At 43.8% G+C, this 18,155-nt stretch overlaps 1 protein-coding gene across 5 annotated transcripts; it reads left to right on the forward strand.

Moving 5' to 3' along the window:
- The first annotated feature begins 844 nt into the window (after positions 1-844).
- LOC109883507 (medium-chain acyl-CoA ligase ACSF2, mitochondrial) lies at positions 845-17,854 on the forward strand. Of its 5 annotated transcripts, XR_004206852.1 has the most exons (18): positions 845-972; positions 1,779-1,950; positions 6,250-6,445; positions 6,937-7,065; positions 7,156-7,209; positions 7,348-7,466; positions 9,959-10,121; positions 10,580-10,675; positions 11,000-11,148; positions 11,324-11,415; positions 13,894-13,970; positions 14,059-14,166; positions 14,358-14,509; positions 14,626-14,767; positions 15,138-15,248; positions 15,369-15,437; positions 15,584-15,700; positions 15,909-17,854. XR_004206852.1 is itself a non-coding variant. In XM_031814294.1 (17 exons), the coding sequence occupies exons 2-17, from the start codon at positions 1,793-1,795 to the stop codon at positions 15,632-15,634; spliced, it is 1,866 nt and encodes a 621-aa protein (XP_031670154.1). In that variant the 5' UTR covers positions 845-972; positions 1,779-1,792; the 3' UTR covers positions 15,635-17,854. The 5 variants fall into 5 exon arrangements, 4 of the variants coding, with proteins under 4 accessions (XP_031670154.1, XP_031670156.1, XP_031670157.1 ...); XM_031814294.1 differs by having other exon boundaries at positions 15,584-17,854; XM_031814295.1 differs by lacking the exon at positions 845-972 and adding an exon at positions 1,000-1,046 and having other exon boundaries at positions 15,584-17,854.
- The last annotated feature ends 301 nt before the right edge of the window (positions 17,855-18,155 follow it).

Here is an 18,155-nt window from a genome sequence, read left to right on the forward strand (position 1 = left end):
AACTACAAACATTTAACCAGTTAAAGATAATGAATACATGACCATGACATACAAATATATTTCATTACAAACAATTCATACAAAAGTGGCAAACAACGTGAGTGTATGTATGTGTTACAGCATGACGTAAAATCACTACTTTACGTACCCCCAGGAAGCAGAATGACGCTCGTAGGTACCCCGAGTACCCCTAGCAACTGACATAAATCCCATGATTTATTGATCACCCAGTTATATCTGTAGTTTTTGTAGAAGCACGATTGAAGTAGAACATCATTTGTTTAGCTTTTGCATTGCCTGCATTCTTTGAATCTGTACTGCACTTTGATTAAAGTAAAGCCCCGTCTAAACCATTTACAATTGTCAGTCCCCACTCCCAGTTAGACGTCTTAGCAGGTGAAGGATTCCTTGTCTAATGATTATGCCAGCCGGCTATGTCTCTATACAGAAGAATCAAGCTAACTTAAAAATAGCTTGCAATTTAGCGTAGCTTAGGTGCTTCTACACCTGCATTGCTTGCTGTTTGGGGTTTTAGGCTGGGTTTCTGTACAGCACTTTGAGGTATCAGCTGATGTAAGAAGGGCTTTATAAATACATTTGATTTGAGCGTAATCGATTTCTGTAAATAGCATCAGACTACAAAGTTAGAGTTGTAGAAAACTCTTAAGTGATTTGGACAATAGCTTCCAAAAAACGTATTCAAAAGAAGAAAATAGCTTGCTACCTAGCCAGAAAATAAATACATTTTAATGTACCCGCCTTGACAGCTGGGTATTTATGTTGGACATGCGCAGGCAGATTGCGCACGTCGTGTTTCGTAACAGGTTGTACCAGGAAAGTGACTGCGGGCAAGTGAGCGGACACTTCCAAAACGCGGTCAAGCATAAACATCGTTCAGCCATCCGTCCTTCAGTTTCCTCCTGAATTTCTGTGCGCGAATACAGAACACTTTACGGTATCGCGTGTTTTCTGGTAGGGAAATTTATGTTAAACTTGAATGATCGGAGAAAAGTTTTCTGAAGTTAGAGCACATTTTGTCATTTACTGTAAGGATATGAGTTTTCAAACCAGCATGGAAGTTCTGTGTAACGACCTAGCGATAGCCTACACATTACAAAGGCAAAATAAGAAAAAGTGCGAGTAATCTATTTTGTAATGACGTGTTATTCAGAAGTACATGTTCACAGTAAATGTGTTGCATTGAGTTTGCTATACAGCCGCGAAATGATTTTAGATAGATGCGCTTGCTGAAAGAAACAACTGCTTTAGAAATTCGACATACTTCTTATTAATGTGCTTGCGGGAAATCTGACACGTATTTGTCATGTGCATGCTGAAAGCACATAAGTTATCAAAAGTTATCCAATTTTAGAATGTGCAGGTTCCTGTTTGATACTATTCCTACTTGTTGTACTGCAACCAATATTAGCTTAAAACCCAATGCATTTCAATGGTCATCGACTTTCTAGATTCTAGATGGGTCATTCCACGAATAGAGTGCCTTTTGCTTTCCTTTGATATTTTACATAGGAATTGTGCACCAATATCGAATTTCAAAAACCTGTTACATTAATAAGTGCCTCTTTTAATAGAAACCACATGGAACAATTAAATAAATCACTTTTATAATATGAATAAAGACTTTCTAAAATGGCCCAAATCTGCATTTGTACATGTCCCTTCTCATGTGTTTCTGATTCTAGGCAGATTTTAAGCCAACATTTTTAACAAAGGGTCTAAATGGGTTCAGAACATAATACATCAGGTGTTATTTTCAGAGCTGACTGAGGCCATGTCAGCGGTGTGGATCAGCTCCTCTCTACTGAGGTCCAGGGCAACTCACCTCAGACAGCTCAGTGTGTTCTCTAGAAGGGCTGTGTTACAACCTCTACATGTGGTCTCCTCACTACAGAAGACATGGACACCTGGGAACCCAACCTGGTGCTGTAGGTAGGTCAGCTCTCTTCACATTGTCAGACATAAACAGACTAGCTGGATTATTTCTGTCATTTTGCAAGTTGTGTTTCCTTTCTAAAGCCCACCTCTGACCTTTGACATAGATTGTAGATGACATTTTGTCATTCAGACCTATAGAGCACACCACTAGTTGGGGTCAATCCCATTTCAATGTAGTCAATTACAGTTGCAGTGATCGGTATGATCCGTCAACTGTAGAGTATGGACCTGATGGCCTGTGTCTTGCCTAGTATTCAGACTGAGGGTAATGTATTTCAATGCCTGCTGAGCCATGAGGTCACTGCCAACTATAGAAACAATCCTTTTCAGAAACAGGTTTTTAAATGTTTTTACTTGGATTGTCCAGCCCAGTTTCTGCTTTGTCTTGGCTGTAAGGAACGGGGCTCAACGTGGTTGTCTTGGCTGTAAGGGACGGGGCTCAGCGTGGTTGTCTTGGTTGTAAGGAACGGGGCTCAGCGTGGTTGTCTTGGTTGTAAGGAACGGGGCTCAGCGTGGTTGTCTTGGCTGTAAGGAACGGGGCTCAGCGTGGTTGTCTTGGCTGTAAGGAACGGGGCTCAACGTGGTTGTCTTGGCCGTAAGGAACGGGGCTCAGCGTGGTTGTCTTGGTTGTAAGGAACGGGGCTCAGCGTGGTTGTCTTTCCTGTAAGGAACGGGGCTCAGCGTGGTTGTCTTGGCTGTAAGGAACGGGGCTCAACGTGGTTGTCTTGGCCGTAAGGAACGGGGCTCAGCGTGGTTGTCTTGGTTGTAAGGAACGGGGCTCAGCGTGGTTGTCTTGGCTGTAAGGAACGGGGCTCAACGTGATTGTCTTGGCTGTAAGGAACGGGGCTCAGCGTGGTTGTCTTGGCTCAGCGTGGTTGTCTTGGCTGTAAGGAACGGGGCTCAGCATGGTTGTCTTGGCCGTAAGGAACGGGGCTCAGCGTGGTTGTCTTGGCTGTAAGGAACGGGGCTCAGCGTGGTTGTCTTGGCCGTAAGGAACGGGGCTCAGCGTGGTTGTCTTGGCTGTAAGGAACGGGGCTCAGCGTGGTTGTCTTGGCCGTAAGGAACGGGACTCAGCGTGGTTGTCTTGGCCGTAAGGAACGGGGCACAGCGTGGTTGTCTTGGCTGTAAGGAACGGGGCTCAGCGTGGTTGTCTTGGCCGTAAGGAACGGGGCTCAGCGTGGTTGTCTTGGCTGTAAGGAACGGGGCTCAGCGTGGTTGTCTTGGCCGTAAGGAACGGGGCTCAGCGTGGTTGTCTTGGCCGTAAGGAACGGGGCTCAGCGTGGTTGTCTTGGCCGTAAGGAACGGGGCTCAGCGTGGTTGTCTTGGCCGTAAGGAACGGGGCTCAGCGTGGTTGTCTTGGCCGTAAGGAACGGGGCTCAGCGTGGTTGTCTTGGCCGTAAGGAACGGGGCTCAGCGTGGTTGTCTTGGCCGTAAGGAACGGGGCTCAGCGTGGTTGTCTTGGCCGTAAGGAACGGGGCTCAGCGTGGTTGTCTTGGCTGTAAGGAACAGGGCTCAGCGTGGTTGTCTTGGCTGTAAGGAACGGGGCTCAGCGTGGTTGTCTTGGCACTGAACATGTTTGTCACGTATCCGTTATCTCTGGTTTCCCCTCTGAAAGACTTCGTGTCCTGTGACCTGATGGGAAAATAGTGAGTGAGGTGGGCCGTATGTGCTGTTTCCCCAACGGCTCCTAAGAGAACCGTGGAGAGGGGAAAGTAAAGTGAAGAGGGGAGAGAACAGTGGAGAGGAGAGGGGAGAGAACAGTGGAGAGGAGAGGGGAGAGAACAGTGGAGAGGAGAGGGGAGAGAACAGTGGAGAGGAGAGGGGAGAGAACAGTGGAGAGGAGAGGGGAGAGAACAGTGGAGAGGACAGGGGAGAGAACAGTGGAGAGGGGTCCACTATGAAACCACAGTCAGGGAACACAACAGGAGGTTGGGTCTGAGATGAAGGGGGATTCCATCCAGAACCTTCTTCTGTTTCAAAAGAGATTACTGTCATGGATAAAGAACACCCTCACAGTCAACTCTACAGTCTGTAAACCAAACGGATCCCTTTGTTTCTTCTCCCTCTCTGTGTACCAACCCATCCCTCTGTGTCTGGGCGGCAGGTAGTCTAGTGGTTAAGAGCAATGGGCCAGTAGGCAAAAGGTCTCTGGTTTGAATCCCAGAGCCGACTAGGTGATACATGTGCCCTTGAGCTGGATAAGAGTGTCTGCTAAATGACTAAAATGTATATATCTACTCCCTCTCTCTGTTCCAACCCATGTTTCTCTGTTCCAACCCATGTTTCTCTGTTCCAACCCATGTTTCTCTGTTCCAACCCATGTTTCTCTGTTCCAACCCATGTTTCTCTGTTCCAACCCATGTCTCTCTATTCCAACCCATGTCTCTCTGTTCCAACCCTTCTCTCTCTCTGTTCTAACCCATGTCTCTCTGTTCCAACCCTTCTCTCTCTCTGTTCCAACCCATGTTTCTCTGTTCCAACCCATGTTTCTCTGTTCCAACCCATGTCTCTCTGTTCCAACCCGTGTCTCTCTGTTCCAACCCGTGTCTCTGTTCCAACCCATGTCTCTCTGTTCCAACCCATGTCTCTCTGTTCCGACCCATGTCTCTCTGTTCCAACCCATGTCTCTCTGTTCCAACCCATGTCTCTCTGTTCCAACCCATCTCTCTCTGTTCCAACCCATGTCTCTCTGTTCCAACCCATGTCTCTCTGTTCCAACCCATGTCTCTCTGTTCCAACCCTTCTCTCTCTCTGTTCCAACCCATGTCTCTCTGTTCCAACCCTTCTCTCTCTCTGTTCCAACCCATGTCTCTCTGTTCCAACCCATGTCTCTCTGTTCCAAACCATCTCTCTCTGTTCCAACCCATGTCTCTCTGTTCCAACCCATGTCTCTCTATTCCAACCCATGTCTCTCTGTTCCAACCCTTCTCTCTCTCTGTTCCAACCCATGTCTCTCTGTTCCAACCCATGTCTCTCTGTTCCAAACCATCTCTCTCTGTTCCAACCCATGTCTCTCTGTTCCAACCCATGTCTCTCTGTTCCAACCCTTCTCTCTCTCTGTTCCAACCCATGTCTCTCTGTTCCAACCCATGTCTCTCTGTTCCAACCCATGTCTCTCTGTTCCAACCCATGTCTCTCTGTTCCAACCCATGTCTCTCTGTTCCAACCCATGTCTCTCTGTTCCAACCCATGTCTCTCTGTTCCAACCCATGTCTCTCTGTTCCAACCCATGTCTCTCTGTGTACCAACCCATGTCTCTCTGTGTACCAACCCATGTCTCTCTGTTCCAACCCATCTCTCTCTGTTCCAACCCATGTCTCTCTGTTCCAACCCATGTTTCTCTGTTCCAACCCATGTCTCTCTGTTCCAACCCATCTCTCTCTGTTCCAACCCATCTCTCTCTGTTCCAACCCATGTCTCTCTGTTCCAACCCATGTCTCTCTGTTCCAACCCATGTCTCTGTGTTCCAACCCATCTCTCTCTATTCCAACCCATGTCTCTCTGTTCCAACCCATCTCTCTGTGTTTACTCCCTCTTTATCTCTCTCTCTGTTCCAACCCATCTCTCTGTGTTTACTCCCTCTTTATCTCTCTCTGTTCCAACCCATGTCTCTCTGTTCCAACCCATCTCTCTCTGTTCCAACCCATGTCTCTCTGTTCCAACCCATCTCTCTCTGTTCCAACCCATGTCTCTCTGTTCCAACCCATGTCTCTCTGTTCCAAACCATGTCTCTCTGTTCCAACCCATCTCTCTGTGTTTACTCCCTCTTTATCTCTCTCTCTGTTCCAACCCATCTCTCTGTGTTTACTCCCTCTTTATCTCTCTCTGTTCCAACCCATGTCTCTCTGTTCCAACCCATCTCTCTCTGTTCCAACCCATCTCTCTCTGTTCCAACCCATGTCTCTCTCTGTTCCAACCCATGTCTCTCTCTGTTCCAACCCATGTCTCTCTCTGTTCCAACCCATGTCTCTCTCTGTTCCAACCCATGTCTCTCTCTGTTCCAACCCTTCTCTCTCTCTGTTCCAACCCATGTCTCTCTGTTCCAACCCATCTCTCTGTGTTTACTCCCTCTTTATCTCTCTCTGTATCAGACTTTGGTCAACTACAGTACATATGTCAAATACTTGGTTGTGTTTACTGTAGTTTGCCTGGTACAATGGAACCAATTAAATAGTCCTCTATGTCCAAACTCCAAAGTGTTATCAAGTGCACCTAAAAACAGCTTCCAACTATTTCCCTCATGTACTTGACCCAGGTCTACTCTGTCTACTGTTCATGTCTGTCCCTCAACAGATCCCTCCATGTGGACAGTCCCCCCCTGGTCCCAGGGCAGAGCTTCAGCTACGTCCATGGGGCCTCCTCAGTGTCCCTGCTGGGCCAGACGGTGGGTCAGAGTTTGCAGGCGGCAGCTGACCGCTGGCCCCACAGAGAGGCCCTGGTGTTCCTGCAGGATGGAGTCCGTAAGACCTTCTCCCAGTTTCAGGAGGATGTAGGTCTTTCATCCACCCTCTCTTCTAATCTATTTCATCATATCTAGAGATCATTGTTAGGCCGTTACCTTTGTACCCACTTAAAGCACATTCAGCAGGACTATCTGTCAGTGCATCTGATTGGTGGTTTACCAAATAGTAACATAACTATTATGTGTCAGTGCATCTGATTGGTGGTTTACCAAATAGTAACATAACTATTATGTGTCAGTGCATCTGATTGGTGGTTTACCAAATAGTAACATAACTATTATGTGTCAGTGCATCTGATTGGTGGTTTACCAAATAGTAACATAACTATTATGTGTCAGTGCATCTGATTGGTGGTTTACCAAATAGTAACATAACTATTATGTGTCAGTGCATCTGATTGGTGGTTTACCAAATAGTAACATAACTATTATGTGTCAGTGCATCTGATTGGTGGTTTACTATTTATAGATATCATCCTGTATATTACTTCCTGGGTCATGGTCTCCCTCCTCCCCAGGTTGACCAGGCCGCTGCAGGTCTCCTGGCCCTGGGTCTGAAGAGAGGGGACAGACTAGGAGTCTGGGGGCCCAACACATACCACTGGATCCTGTTTCAGTTTGCCACAGCCAAGGCTGGCATCATACTGGTGAAGATGAGCTATTATATTAGATTCTAAAATGAACATCTGTTAGGATCTATTGGTCCTAATATTAAAGTATTGTTCTAATCTCTACAGGTGTCAATAAACCCAGCCTATCAGCTGAAGGAGCTGGAGTTCACCCTGGGGAAGGTTTGTTCTTATCCAGAACCGTGTTGTTTTACACTTCCTGGATAGACTGAATGAATAGCTGAACTGATCCTGACCCTGGTGCTGTCTGTGTCCCACCCAGTTTAAGACCCAGAGGTTCTGTTATCTCTGTCTCTGTAGGTGCAGTGTAAAGCAGTGGTGTGTCCCACCCAGTTTAAGACCCAGAGGTTCTGTGACATGCTGAGACAGATCTGCCCAGAGATGGACACAGCAGAGTCAGGGGTCTTTAGGAGCTCCAGGTATGTTAATATTGTACTACTGCATCATGACTGCGTCAACAGACATATTGTACTACTGTACCATGACTGAGTCAACAGACATATTGTATTACTGCATCATGACTGCGTCAACAGACATATTGTATTACTGCATCATGACTGAGTCAACAGACATATTGTATTACTGCATCATGACTGAGTCAACAGACAGGTATGTTAATATGGTATTACTGCACCATGACTGCGTCAACAGACATATTGTATTACTGCATCATGACTGAGTCAACAGACATATTGTATTACTGCATCATGACTGAGTCAACAGACATATTGTATTACTGCACCATGACTGCGTCAACAGACATATTGTATTACTGCATCATGACTGAGTCAACAGACAGGTATGTTAATATGGTATTACTGCACCATGACTGCGTCAACAGACATATTGTATTACTGCATCATGACTGAGTCAACAGACATATTGTATTACTGCATCATGACTGAGTCAACAGACAGGTATGTTAATATGGTATTACTGCACCATGACTGCGTCAACAGACATATTGTATTGCTGCACCATGACTGAGTCAACAGACACATTGTATTACTGCATCATGACTGAGTCAACAGACATATTGTATTGTTGCACCATGACTGAGTCAACAGACATATTGTATTACTGCATCATGACTGAGTCAACAGACATATTGTATTGTTGCACCATGACTGAGTCAACAGACATATTGTATTGTTGCACCATGACTGAGTCAACAGACATATTGTATTGCTGCACCATGACTGAGTCAACAGACATATTGTACTACTGGACCATGACTGAGTCAACAGACATATTGTATTGCTGCACCATGACTGCATCAACAGACATATTGTATTACTGCACCATGACTGAGTCAACAGACATATTGTATTACTGCACCATGACTGAGTCAACAGACATATTGTATTACTGCACCATGACTGAGTCAACAGACATATTGTACTACTGCATCATGACTGAGTCAACAGACATATTGTACTACTGCATCATGACTGAGTCAACAGACATTGTATTACTGCATCATGACTGAGTCAACAGACATATTGTACTACTGTATCATGACTGAGTCAACAGACATATTGTATTGCTGCATCATGAAGTAAACAAGTACCTAACAGGATAGCTAACATCATAGATATAGAACCCTGAACAGATATGTGGTCTGTGGCTAACATATTTATAGCCATAGTAGAGATCCCATTAAATTACTAGAAGGGCTATGTCATAAACCCTCAAAGTTCCTGAATGGTATGATAATGGCAGCCAAATCCAAACCAGCCTAATTGAAAGGAAAGGAAGTAGAGGCAAAGGTGATGCACTTCCTGCTTTTACTGATGCAGGAACATGAAAGTAAGGCATGTGATACTGTATATCAGAAATGGTGTATTAGAATTATTGGCTAATGTGAAACACCGTAGAAGGGAACACAGCAACTCTGCTGGATCGACTCTGAATAAGAAATATTACCACCGGTGGATGTCTAGTTACCTGTAAATGGAACCTCAGTATCTGTGTATGGTGATGGTGACAGACAGGGACAGTAGAGGACCTAATGAAGGCTGTTACTGTAATGTTACTATCATTGTGTTGCTGTAATGTTACTGTAATGTAACGGTCATTGTTACTGTAATGTAACGGTCATTGTTACTGTAATGTTACTGTAATGTAACGGTCATTGTGTTACTGTAATAGTACTGACAGTGTTACTGTAATGTAATGGTCATTGTGTTACTGTAACGGTCATTGTGTTACTGTAATGTTACTGTAATGTAATGGCCATTATGTTACTGTAATGTAACAGTCATTGTGTTACTGTAATGTTACTGTAATGTAATGGTCATTGTGTTGCTGTAATGTAACGGTCATTGTGTTACTGTAATGTAACGGTCATTGTGTTGCTGTAATGTTACTGTAATGTTACTGTAATGTAACGGTCATTGTGTTACTGTAATAGTACTGACAGTGTTACTGTAATGTAATGGTCATTGTGTTACTGTAACGGTCATTGTGTTACTGTAATGTTACTGTAATGTAATGGCCATTATGTTACTGTAATGTAACAGTCATTGTGTTACTGTAATGTTACTGTAATGTAATGGTCATTGTGTTGCTGTAATGTAACGGTCATTGTGTTACTGTAATGTAACGGTCATTGTGTTGCTGTAATGTTACTGTAATGTTACTGTAATGTAACGGTCATTGTGTTACTGTAATGTAACGGTCATTGTGTTACTGTAATGTAACGGTCATTGTGTTACTGTAATGTAACGGTCATTGTGTTACTGTAATGTAACGGTCATTGTGTTACTGTAATGTAATGGTCATTGTGTTACTGTAATGTAATGGTCATTGTGTTACTGTAATGTAATGGTCATTGTGTTACTGTAATGTTACTGTAATGTAACGGTCATTGTGTTACTGTAATGTTAACCTACTGTGTTCCTCCTGCCAGACTACCAGACCTGCGTATGGTGATTGTGACAGACAGCAGACAGACAGGGACTGTACATGTAGAGGATGTGATGCAGGCTGGAAGCAGACAGCACCACCAGGAGCTGCAGGACCTGCAGACCAAACTGTCCTTCGACGACCCCATCAACATACAGTTCACATCCGTAGGTCTCCTGTTGAAAGAAGAAGAAGAATTCTTTCCTGGACACAGATGACCCTGTCTAGGACACAGATGACCCTGTCTAGGACACAGATGACCCTGTCTAGGACACAGATGACCCTGTCTAGGACACAGATGACCCTGTCTAGGACACAGATGACCCTGTCTAGGAAACATTACCCTGTCTAGGACACAGATTACCCTGTCTAGGACACAGATTACCCTGTCTAGGACACACGTTCCGCTAACGGAATCCCCCCCCCCAACAGTATTAGTCTTTCTGATGTCTACTGGTCTGTAGGGAACAACAGTATTAGTCTGTCTACTGGTCTGTAGGGAACAACAGTATTAGTCTTTCTGATGTCTACTGGTCTGTAGGGAACAAGAGTATTAGTTTGTCTGATGTCTACTGGTCTGTAGAGAACAACAGTATTAGTCTGTCTGATGTCTACTGTTCTCTAGGGAACAACAGGAAATCCTAAAGGTGCCACCCTCTCCCACCACAACATCGTCAACAACGCCTATTTTGTGGGTCTTCGTCTGGGATTCAACTGGAAGGTCAGTGGAGACATGAGACTATTATCATCTCTCTCTCTCTGTCGCCCTCTCTCTCTCTCTGTCGCTCTCTCTGTCGCCCTCTCTGTCGCCCTCTCTCTCTCTGTCGCCCTCTCTCTCTCTGTCGCCCTCTCTGTCGCCCTCTCTGTCGCCCTCTCTGTCGCCCTCTCTGTCGCCCTCTCTCTCTCTGTCGCCCTCTCTCTCTCTGTCGCCCTCTCTCTCTCTGTCGCCCCCTCTCTCTCTGTCACCCTCTCTCTCTCTCTCTCCCTCTCTGTTTCTCTCTCTACTTTTCTCATGTAACCTCTGCTCTTGTTGCTTCCCCCTCAGCCTATAAGAGCGTGTGTTCCTGTTCCCCTGTACCACTGCATGGGCTCAGTGTTAGGAGCGATGTGTTTGGCACTGCATGGCATCACCCTGGTCTTCCCCTCTGCTGGGTACGACAGCCGTGCCAACCTGGAGGCCATTCAGAATGAAAGGTAGTAAAGTTTAGGAACCTCTTCCTTAAGTGACTTACACATCCTGGTGACTTACAATAGAGATATTTCATGTCAGTCTGTTGTAATAAGAATAATAGAAATAGCTGCCACTGAGCACATTGAGAATGAACCTCTATAACACACTAAATACCTCTCTATATGTTCTCTGTTTCAGGTGTAATTTCCTCTACGGAACTCCTACCATGTACATTGACATGCTTGGACAGCCTGACCTACACAACTATGACCTGTCATCAGTTGAATCTGGTGAGAGATTTGAGGTTTGTTTGTGTAGACTGTTGTTTGATGGCTGGAAATACATAAAAATAAACTGAATTGCTGTGGTAAAGTTTAAGCTGAAAGGGGTCATTTGCAGTTGCTACATCCATTTTTGGACTTTATATTAAATTCATGTACCCATTGATTCTTGAAGATTATAACATACCTTTTGAGCTTAACTTCAGCTGTCGCACCAAAATATAAGCCTGTTTTACTCCAATGTTTGTAAACATTGTAAACGTTAGTCTGGAGCCCTGTTTTAACCTGTTTTGAGGCTCTTGACTAACATTTTCAGTCTGGGTCTCTGGCGCCGCTATGGTTTTCAGTTGGGGTCTCTGGCGCTGCTATGGTTTTCAGTCGGGGTCTCTGGCGCTGCTATGGTTTTCAGTCTGGGTCTCTGGCGCTGCTATGGTTTTCAGTCGGGGTCTCTGGTGCCGCTATGGTTTTCAGTCTCTGGCTCCGCTATGGTTTTCAGTCTGGGTCTCTGGTGCCGCTATGGTTTTCTGGCTCCGCTATGGTTTTCAGTCTCTGGCTCCGCTATGGTTTTCAGTCTTGGTCTCTGGTGCCGCTATGGTTTTCAGTCTCTGGCTCCGCTATGGTTTTCAGTCTGGGTCTCTGGTGCCGCTATGGTTTTCAGTCTCTGGCGCTGCTATGGTTTTCAGTCTCTGGCGTCGCTATGGTTTTCAGTCGGGGTCTCTGGCGCCGCTATGGTTTTCAGTCTGGGTCTGGCTCCGCTATGGTTTTCAGTCTGGGTCTCTGGCGCTGCTATGGTTTTCAGTCGGGGTCTCTGGTGCCGCTATGGTTTTCAATTGGTGGCACCAGTTCATGATTTGGTTGCACCAATATCTTGTCACTCAATAGAAACATTTTATAATCTTGTTATAAAGTCATTCACTGTGGTTTACAGAGATGGTATGATTAAAGAATAACATTTTATCATCAAACATGTCCAAGCAGTAATGCATGATTCAGGTCATTTTCATCTACAACTTAAACTATTCGCTAAGTACTGTTGCAACCTCAGACAACATTTTCCAGAGCAGCCCAATTCCCAATTCAACCAATAGCAAAATCCTCTGACAATGGTTTCAAAATAATACACAATTGAATGAAACACAGATGACCCTTACTAATCAGGAAGCTCACTGATATGTTGTGATGGACTGTCATTATAAATGTTTCACAGGAACCTGGTCAAATTAGGTTTGTAGTGTGGCTAGCCACTGAATGAGTCTGAAGTCACTGTCAGCATGCAGTCAAAGCTACTAACCACTTTTGGAGCTAACTCGTGTTCTCAAATCGTATCCTGATGTCGACAACAGATATGAGTTGTCTTCATAATATGGCAAACTTAACTAGCTTACATACATTTTAGAGAAAACAAGTTATATTAAGTGGCTAGCTAACTAGCTAGCATTAGCTATGTTTGGTGGTCAATGAGACTGAGAGCTAGCTAACTAGCTAGCATTAGCAATGTTTGGTGGTCAATGAGACTGAGAGCTAGCTAACTAGCTAGCATTAGCTATGTTTGGTGGTCAATGAGACTGAGAGCTAGCTAACCAGCAATGTAACAAAATAATAATTTTGAAAAAGGCTCTGCATTTCATTAATCACAGTAGCAAGCATTGGAACGCTGCGATTGGTTGCCCAAAATTCTGGGGCGAGGCTTAGCGAAGCTCTCTGCATCTCAAAGACATAACAGAAATGTCGTTTTTTTTAAACAGTGCCTGTCGCTCAATATTGAGGGTTGAGAAATAGTGATCATACATCAGAGACCCTTCCCCTCTAAATAGTGATCATACATCAGAGACCCTTCCCCTCTAAATGGTGATCATACGTCAGAGAGCCTTCCCCTCTAAATGGTGATCATACGTCAGAGAGCCTTACCCTCTAAATAGTGATCATACGGCAGAGAGCCTTCCCCTCTTCCACTAAATAGATATTTGGAAGGAGAGGGCGTGTCTGGCTCATCACAGCAGCTGGCCCCGGTGAAATGGACTCTTTCATGGCAGGACTCAATTCACTTTAGGCGTACTGCTTGACCAAATCATGATTTTATCCAAAACAATAAGAAGTTTTGAGTGAGATGACCAGCAGTTTTTCTACAACCACAGCCAAGTCAAAGGGTCACAAAATGCGACTAAATGGTCTCGGTCTGGTGCCCTCCTAAAACAATCATTTGTATATTATGGATTGTCGGTCCTTTCATCCATAGCTCTTTCTATGAATTTGAGAGTAGTTACATGTCTCCGCCCCCATCCCTCAGATTTTTACCAAAACAGTGGCGGGGTGTCAATTTGTTTTATTTTTCAACTGCAGTTTGCCCCTTTTAATAGTAATATAATGTATTGGTAATACAGTTATAGTATTTGTGAAGGGTGGTGGTTGATTAATATGCTGTATAAAGCAGTAGTATAGTATTTGTGCCCAGGAAGGGTGGTTGTGATTTCTGTTGTTGTGTTCCAGGGTTTATGAGTGGGTCTCTTTGTCCTCCTGAAGTCATGAGGAAACTCAAAACTGATATGAATGTAAATGATATGATAGTAAGTACATCATCTTTTTCTCTGTCTGTGTGTATAATATACTTTATAATCTGTATGGGGTAACACAACGTTCCCTTGGTAACATCAGATAGGCTATGGGACCACAGAGAACAGCCCTGTAACATTCCTTGGTTTCCTGCGAGACAACGAGGAACTGAAGACCGAGACGGTGGGATGTATCCTGAACCACACTGAGGTATCAAATGTGTGTGTGTGTGTGTGTGTGTGTGTGTGTGAACGAGCAAGTGAGAGGAGAGAGACGGAGAAGAGATAGTCATGTGTCTAATGTCAGGGTTCTAATTCATCATCTACATGCAGTATGTGTAATGTTTATATTCTTCCTTCTTTAAAACACACATGAAACCCTACCTGTGTTCTCCTGGCCAGGCGAAGGTGGTGGATGTGTCCTCTGGAGAGGTGGTTCCTCTGGGGGATCCAGGAGAGCTGCTGATCAGAGCTTACTCTGTTATGCTGGAGTACTGGGACGACCCAGACAAGACCAGTGAGGCTATCGCCAAAGACCGCTGGTACAGAACCGGGTAAGAAATGAGATGGAGAGAGAGAGATGGAGCGAGCGAGAGATAAAGACACACAGAGACCCAGACAGCAACAGATGAAAAGTGAGCGCGAGCATCAACTGTGAATGTCTCCACAGTGACATAGCCAGTCTGGACAGGTTTGGGTACTGCCGTATAGTGGGACGTATAAAGGACATGATCATACGTGGAGGAGAGAACATCTACCCTGCTGAGATAGAGAAGTTCCTTCACACCCATCCCAACGTACAGGAGGCCCAGGTGAGAACCACACCCATCCCAACGTACAGGAGGCCCAGGTGAGAACCACACCCATCCCAACGTACAGGAGGCCCAGGTGAGAACCACACCCATCCCAACGTACAGGAGGCCCAGGACTCAGCACCACTAGAGGGCATCCGAGAATAGAACAGCACCACAGTAACACCATACAACCAAGTTACACAAATCTATCCAGGAAATGTTAGTACCAGAACCTTTCATTTCCTGTCTTCATTTCTCAATACTCATATCACCATATGATGTCCATACACAATGTCAACAGTAGGTATGGTTGGGTCAGTTTTCTGATTCCAGTGTATCCAGGTGATTATATTCTCTCCCTGTCCTGTCCACCTCTCTTTCTCCCCAGGTGATTGGCGTGAGAGATGAGAGGTTGGGGGAACAGGTGTGTGCCTGTATCAGACTGAAGGAGGGACAGGACTGTAGCAGAGAGGAGATCAGAGACTTCTGCAAGGGACAGGTGAGACAGAGACAGGAAGTGACATGACCTGTGATTCGATCATTGTCAGGTTTAGAACTTCTGTTATATACAATGTTATATTGTGTTTATAGCTACAGGCATCTGCTTCTACTGTTCCAGATTTCTCACTTCAAGATCCCCCACTATGTCTTGTTTGTGGACAGCTATCCACTGACTGCCTCTGGAAAGGTAGGATGGCTTCATGACAACACATTGTCTCAGTCTTCATTCAGATCAGCAGCGGACCAATGTTCTGGATCATGAAATTCATAATCAGAGTAATAATACCAGAACAGACGACTGTGGTGATCACCTCTGTGTTTGTCCTTTCCTAGATCCAGAAGAATAAACTGAGGGAGGAGATGGAGAAGAAGCTGGGTCTGTGATGGACAGAGGGACCTAGACAGACTGGGCTAATAGCCAACCCACACTGAGCACCGTTTCCGCCCGAGGTGATCTCTGGTTAAACCATCAATAAGCACAAAGATCATCCGCACAGTGAATCTGAATTACAACCACTGACATTTAGTTGTGGCTGCTGCCAACATGTTAATTTTTTACTATTTTGTCCTCTGGTGGGTAATATCTTCAGATGAATCACTTAACTATTTGACAATCATTTTGTTCAAATGAAATGAGGCATTTCCTTGTTTACCACAGAGAATCTACTGTGGCAATTGACCCTCCACATGTTATGAATGGAAAGGTCAGGTTGGTGTAATTACTTGTATTTCCAATGTATGTAATCCATTAATGAGTAATCCATCCATTAATATTATCCATTAATGAGTAATCCATTCATTAATATAATCCATTAATGAGTAATCCATCCATTAATATAATCCATTAATGAGTAATCCATCCATTAATATAATCCATTAATGAGTAATCCATCCATTAATATAATCCATTAATGAGTAATCCATCCATTAATATAATCCATTAATGAGTAATCCATCCATTAATATAATCCATTAATGAGTAATCCATCCATTAATATATTCCATTAATGAGTAATCCATCCATTAATATAATCCATTAATGAGTAATCCATTCATTAATATAATCCATTAATGAGTAATCCATCCATTAATATAATCCATTAATGAGTAATCCATCCATTAATATAATCCATTAATGAGTAATCCATCCATTAATATAATCCATTAATGAGTAATCCATCCATTAATATATTCCATTAATGAGTAATCCATCCATTAATATAATCCATTAATGAGTAATCCATTCATTAATATAATCCATTAATGAGTAATCCATCCATTAATGGGTAATCCATTCATTAATATAATCCATTTAATGAGTAATACATCCATTAATATAATCCATTAACTTGCCTTTATAATCAAAAGGGGAACATACAATATCCCTGAACTGTCCACATCTAACATTGGTAACTAAATCAAGCCAATCATGATTTGAGTTAATATAATCTGTTTTCATTAAGGACTATGTGTCTGCTTCAAGGGTTGAGTTAATATAATCTATGTAAAATGGCCGACTGTGTGTCTTCTTTAAGAGTTGAGTTAATATAATCTACGTAAAATGGCCGACTGTGTCTTCTTTAAGAGTTGAGTTAATATAATCTACGTAAAATGGCCGACTGTGTGTCTTCTTTAAGAGTTGAGTTAATATAATCTACGTAAAATGGCCGACTGTGTGTCTTCTTTAGAACCACTAATGTTTTCTGTTCATTCCTTTTAGTCCTTCACCAACACACGATTCAACATAAACAATAGATGCCTATACTTTTCAGTCTCAGCCATGTTTAGCTGAATCAGGTTAAAGAGTCCAGCCGGGATCTTAAAAACTACCTGCGTTTCCAACGTTCCGTTTTGATCTCACACATGGATAAAACGCCACCTGTAACGTTCTTCTGCCGGAGAAAGCCACCCTATCCTGACATTCACCGCTTGACCTCGGCTTAATCTGTGTCCAGGAAACTGGCCTTAAAACTGGTCCACCTCTTCCAGAACTCTACAACTATCATTGGGAGTGCTTGCTTATCCTATGATGTCACGAACCGGCTCAAAGTTCCTAACAAAAGGGAACGAATGACAAAATATAGTCAACTGAATACAATTAACAATGGTGTTTAATCAGTAGTGTGTTTTTCATGCATACATGTGATAATGCTGGGTGTTGAAAGGTGCCAAAGCAAACAACAAAATCTATAAAGGTGTCTGCATGGAGTCTCCTCCATGAATGGGGAAATGATGTATACATTTCAATCAGGACTGACTAAACAGAATACTATTATGTTACTGTATGGATGTATGAATCTTATTATAATCTGAGTATAATGTGTGTAATTATAATCAAGAATCAGAACAAAGACTGTCTGTTCATTGGTAGAAATGAATGAACTTATCGTCAGACTGGCTAGAATGCTTATCTACACAGGGAGACCTTGGCCTGGTAGTAAATGATCTAAACCGGTGGTGGACGATGTGGGAAGGCTTGTGAACTATACTGCCATTGTATCAGAGTGGAGGAGGGACAGTTTAAAACCTATGACGTCATGTTTTAGTTTGTAAACTGTACCATGATCAGTACTCTCGAGAATAAACGCTATTGATTGATTTTGAGACTGGCCTCTGTCCATTTTATGCAAATAAGTATCTTAGGAATGGGCAGAGTGTTTAATTGAATTGGTTAAATAAACGTGTAGGAATTGAATTCCTTTAACATGATCCTGGGACACACCCGGGCCCAGGTGTGCCCCACGTCGCTGACGACTCTCCTGGCTCCTCCCACCGGCATCCTAATAAGGAAAACGAGAGCAGAGAGAGAGAATACGGCAAACAGAGTGGGAGGGTCGTCACAGATGTCACCCACCTCTACCATGTCACTCTGAGCTATGTCAGCCTGTTGCTCTGTCCCCATAGA

Source organism: Oncorhynchus kisutch, unplaced genomic scaffold (genome assembly GCF_002021735.2).
Source record: "Oncorhynchus kisutch isolate 150728-3 unplaced genomic scaffold, Okis_V2 Okis06b-Okis10b_hom, whole genome shotgun sequence".
In the NCBI taxonomy this organism is placed as follows: domain Eukaryota; kingdom Metazoa; phylum Chordata; class Actinopteri; order Salmoniformes; family Salmonidae; genus Oncorhynchus; species Oncorhynchus kisutch.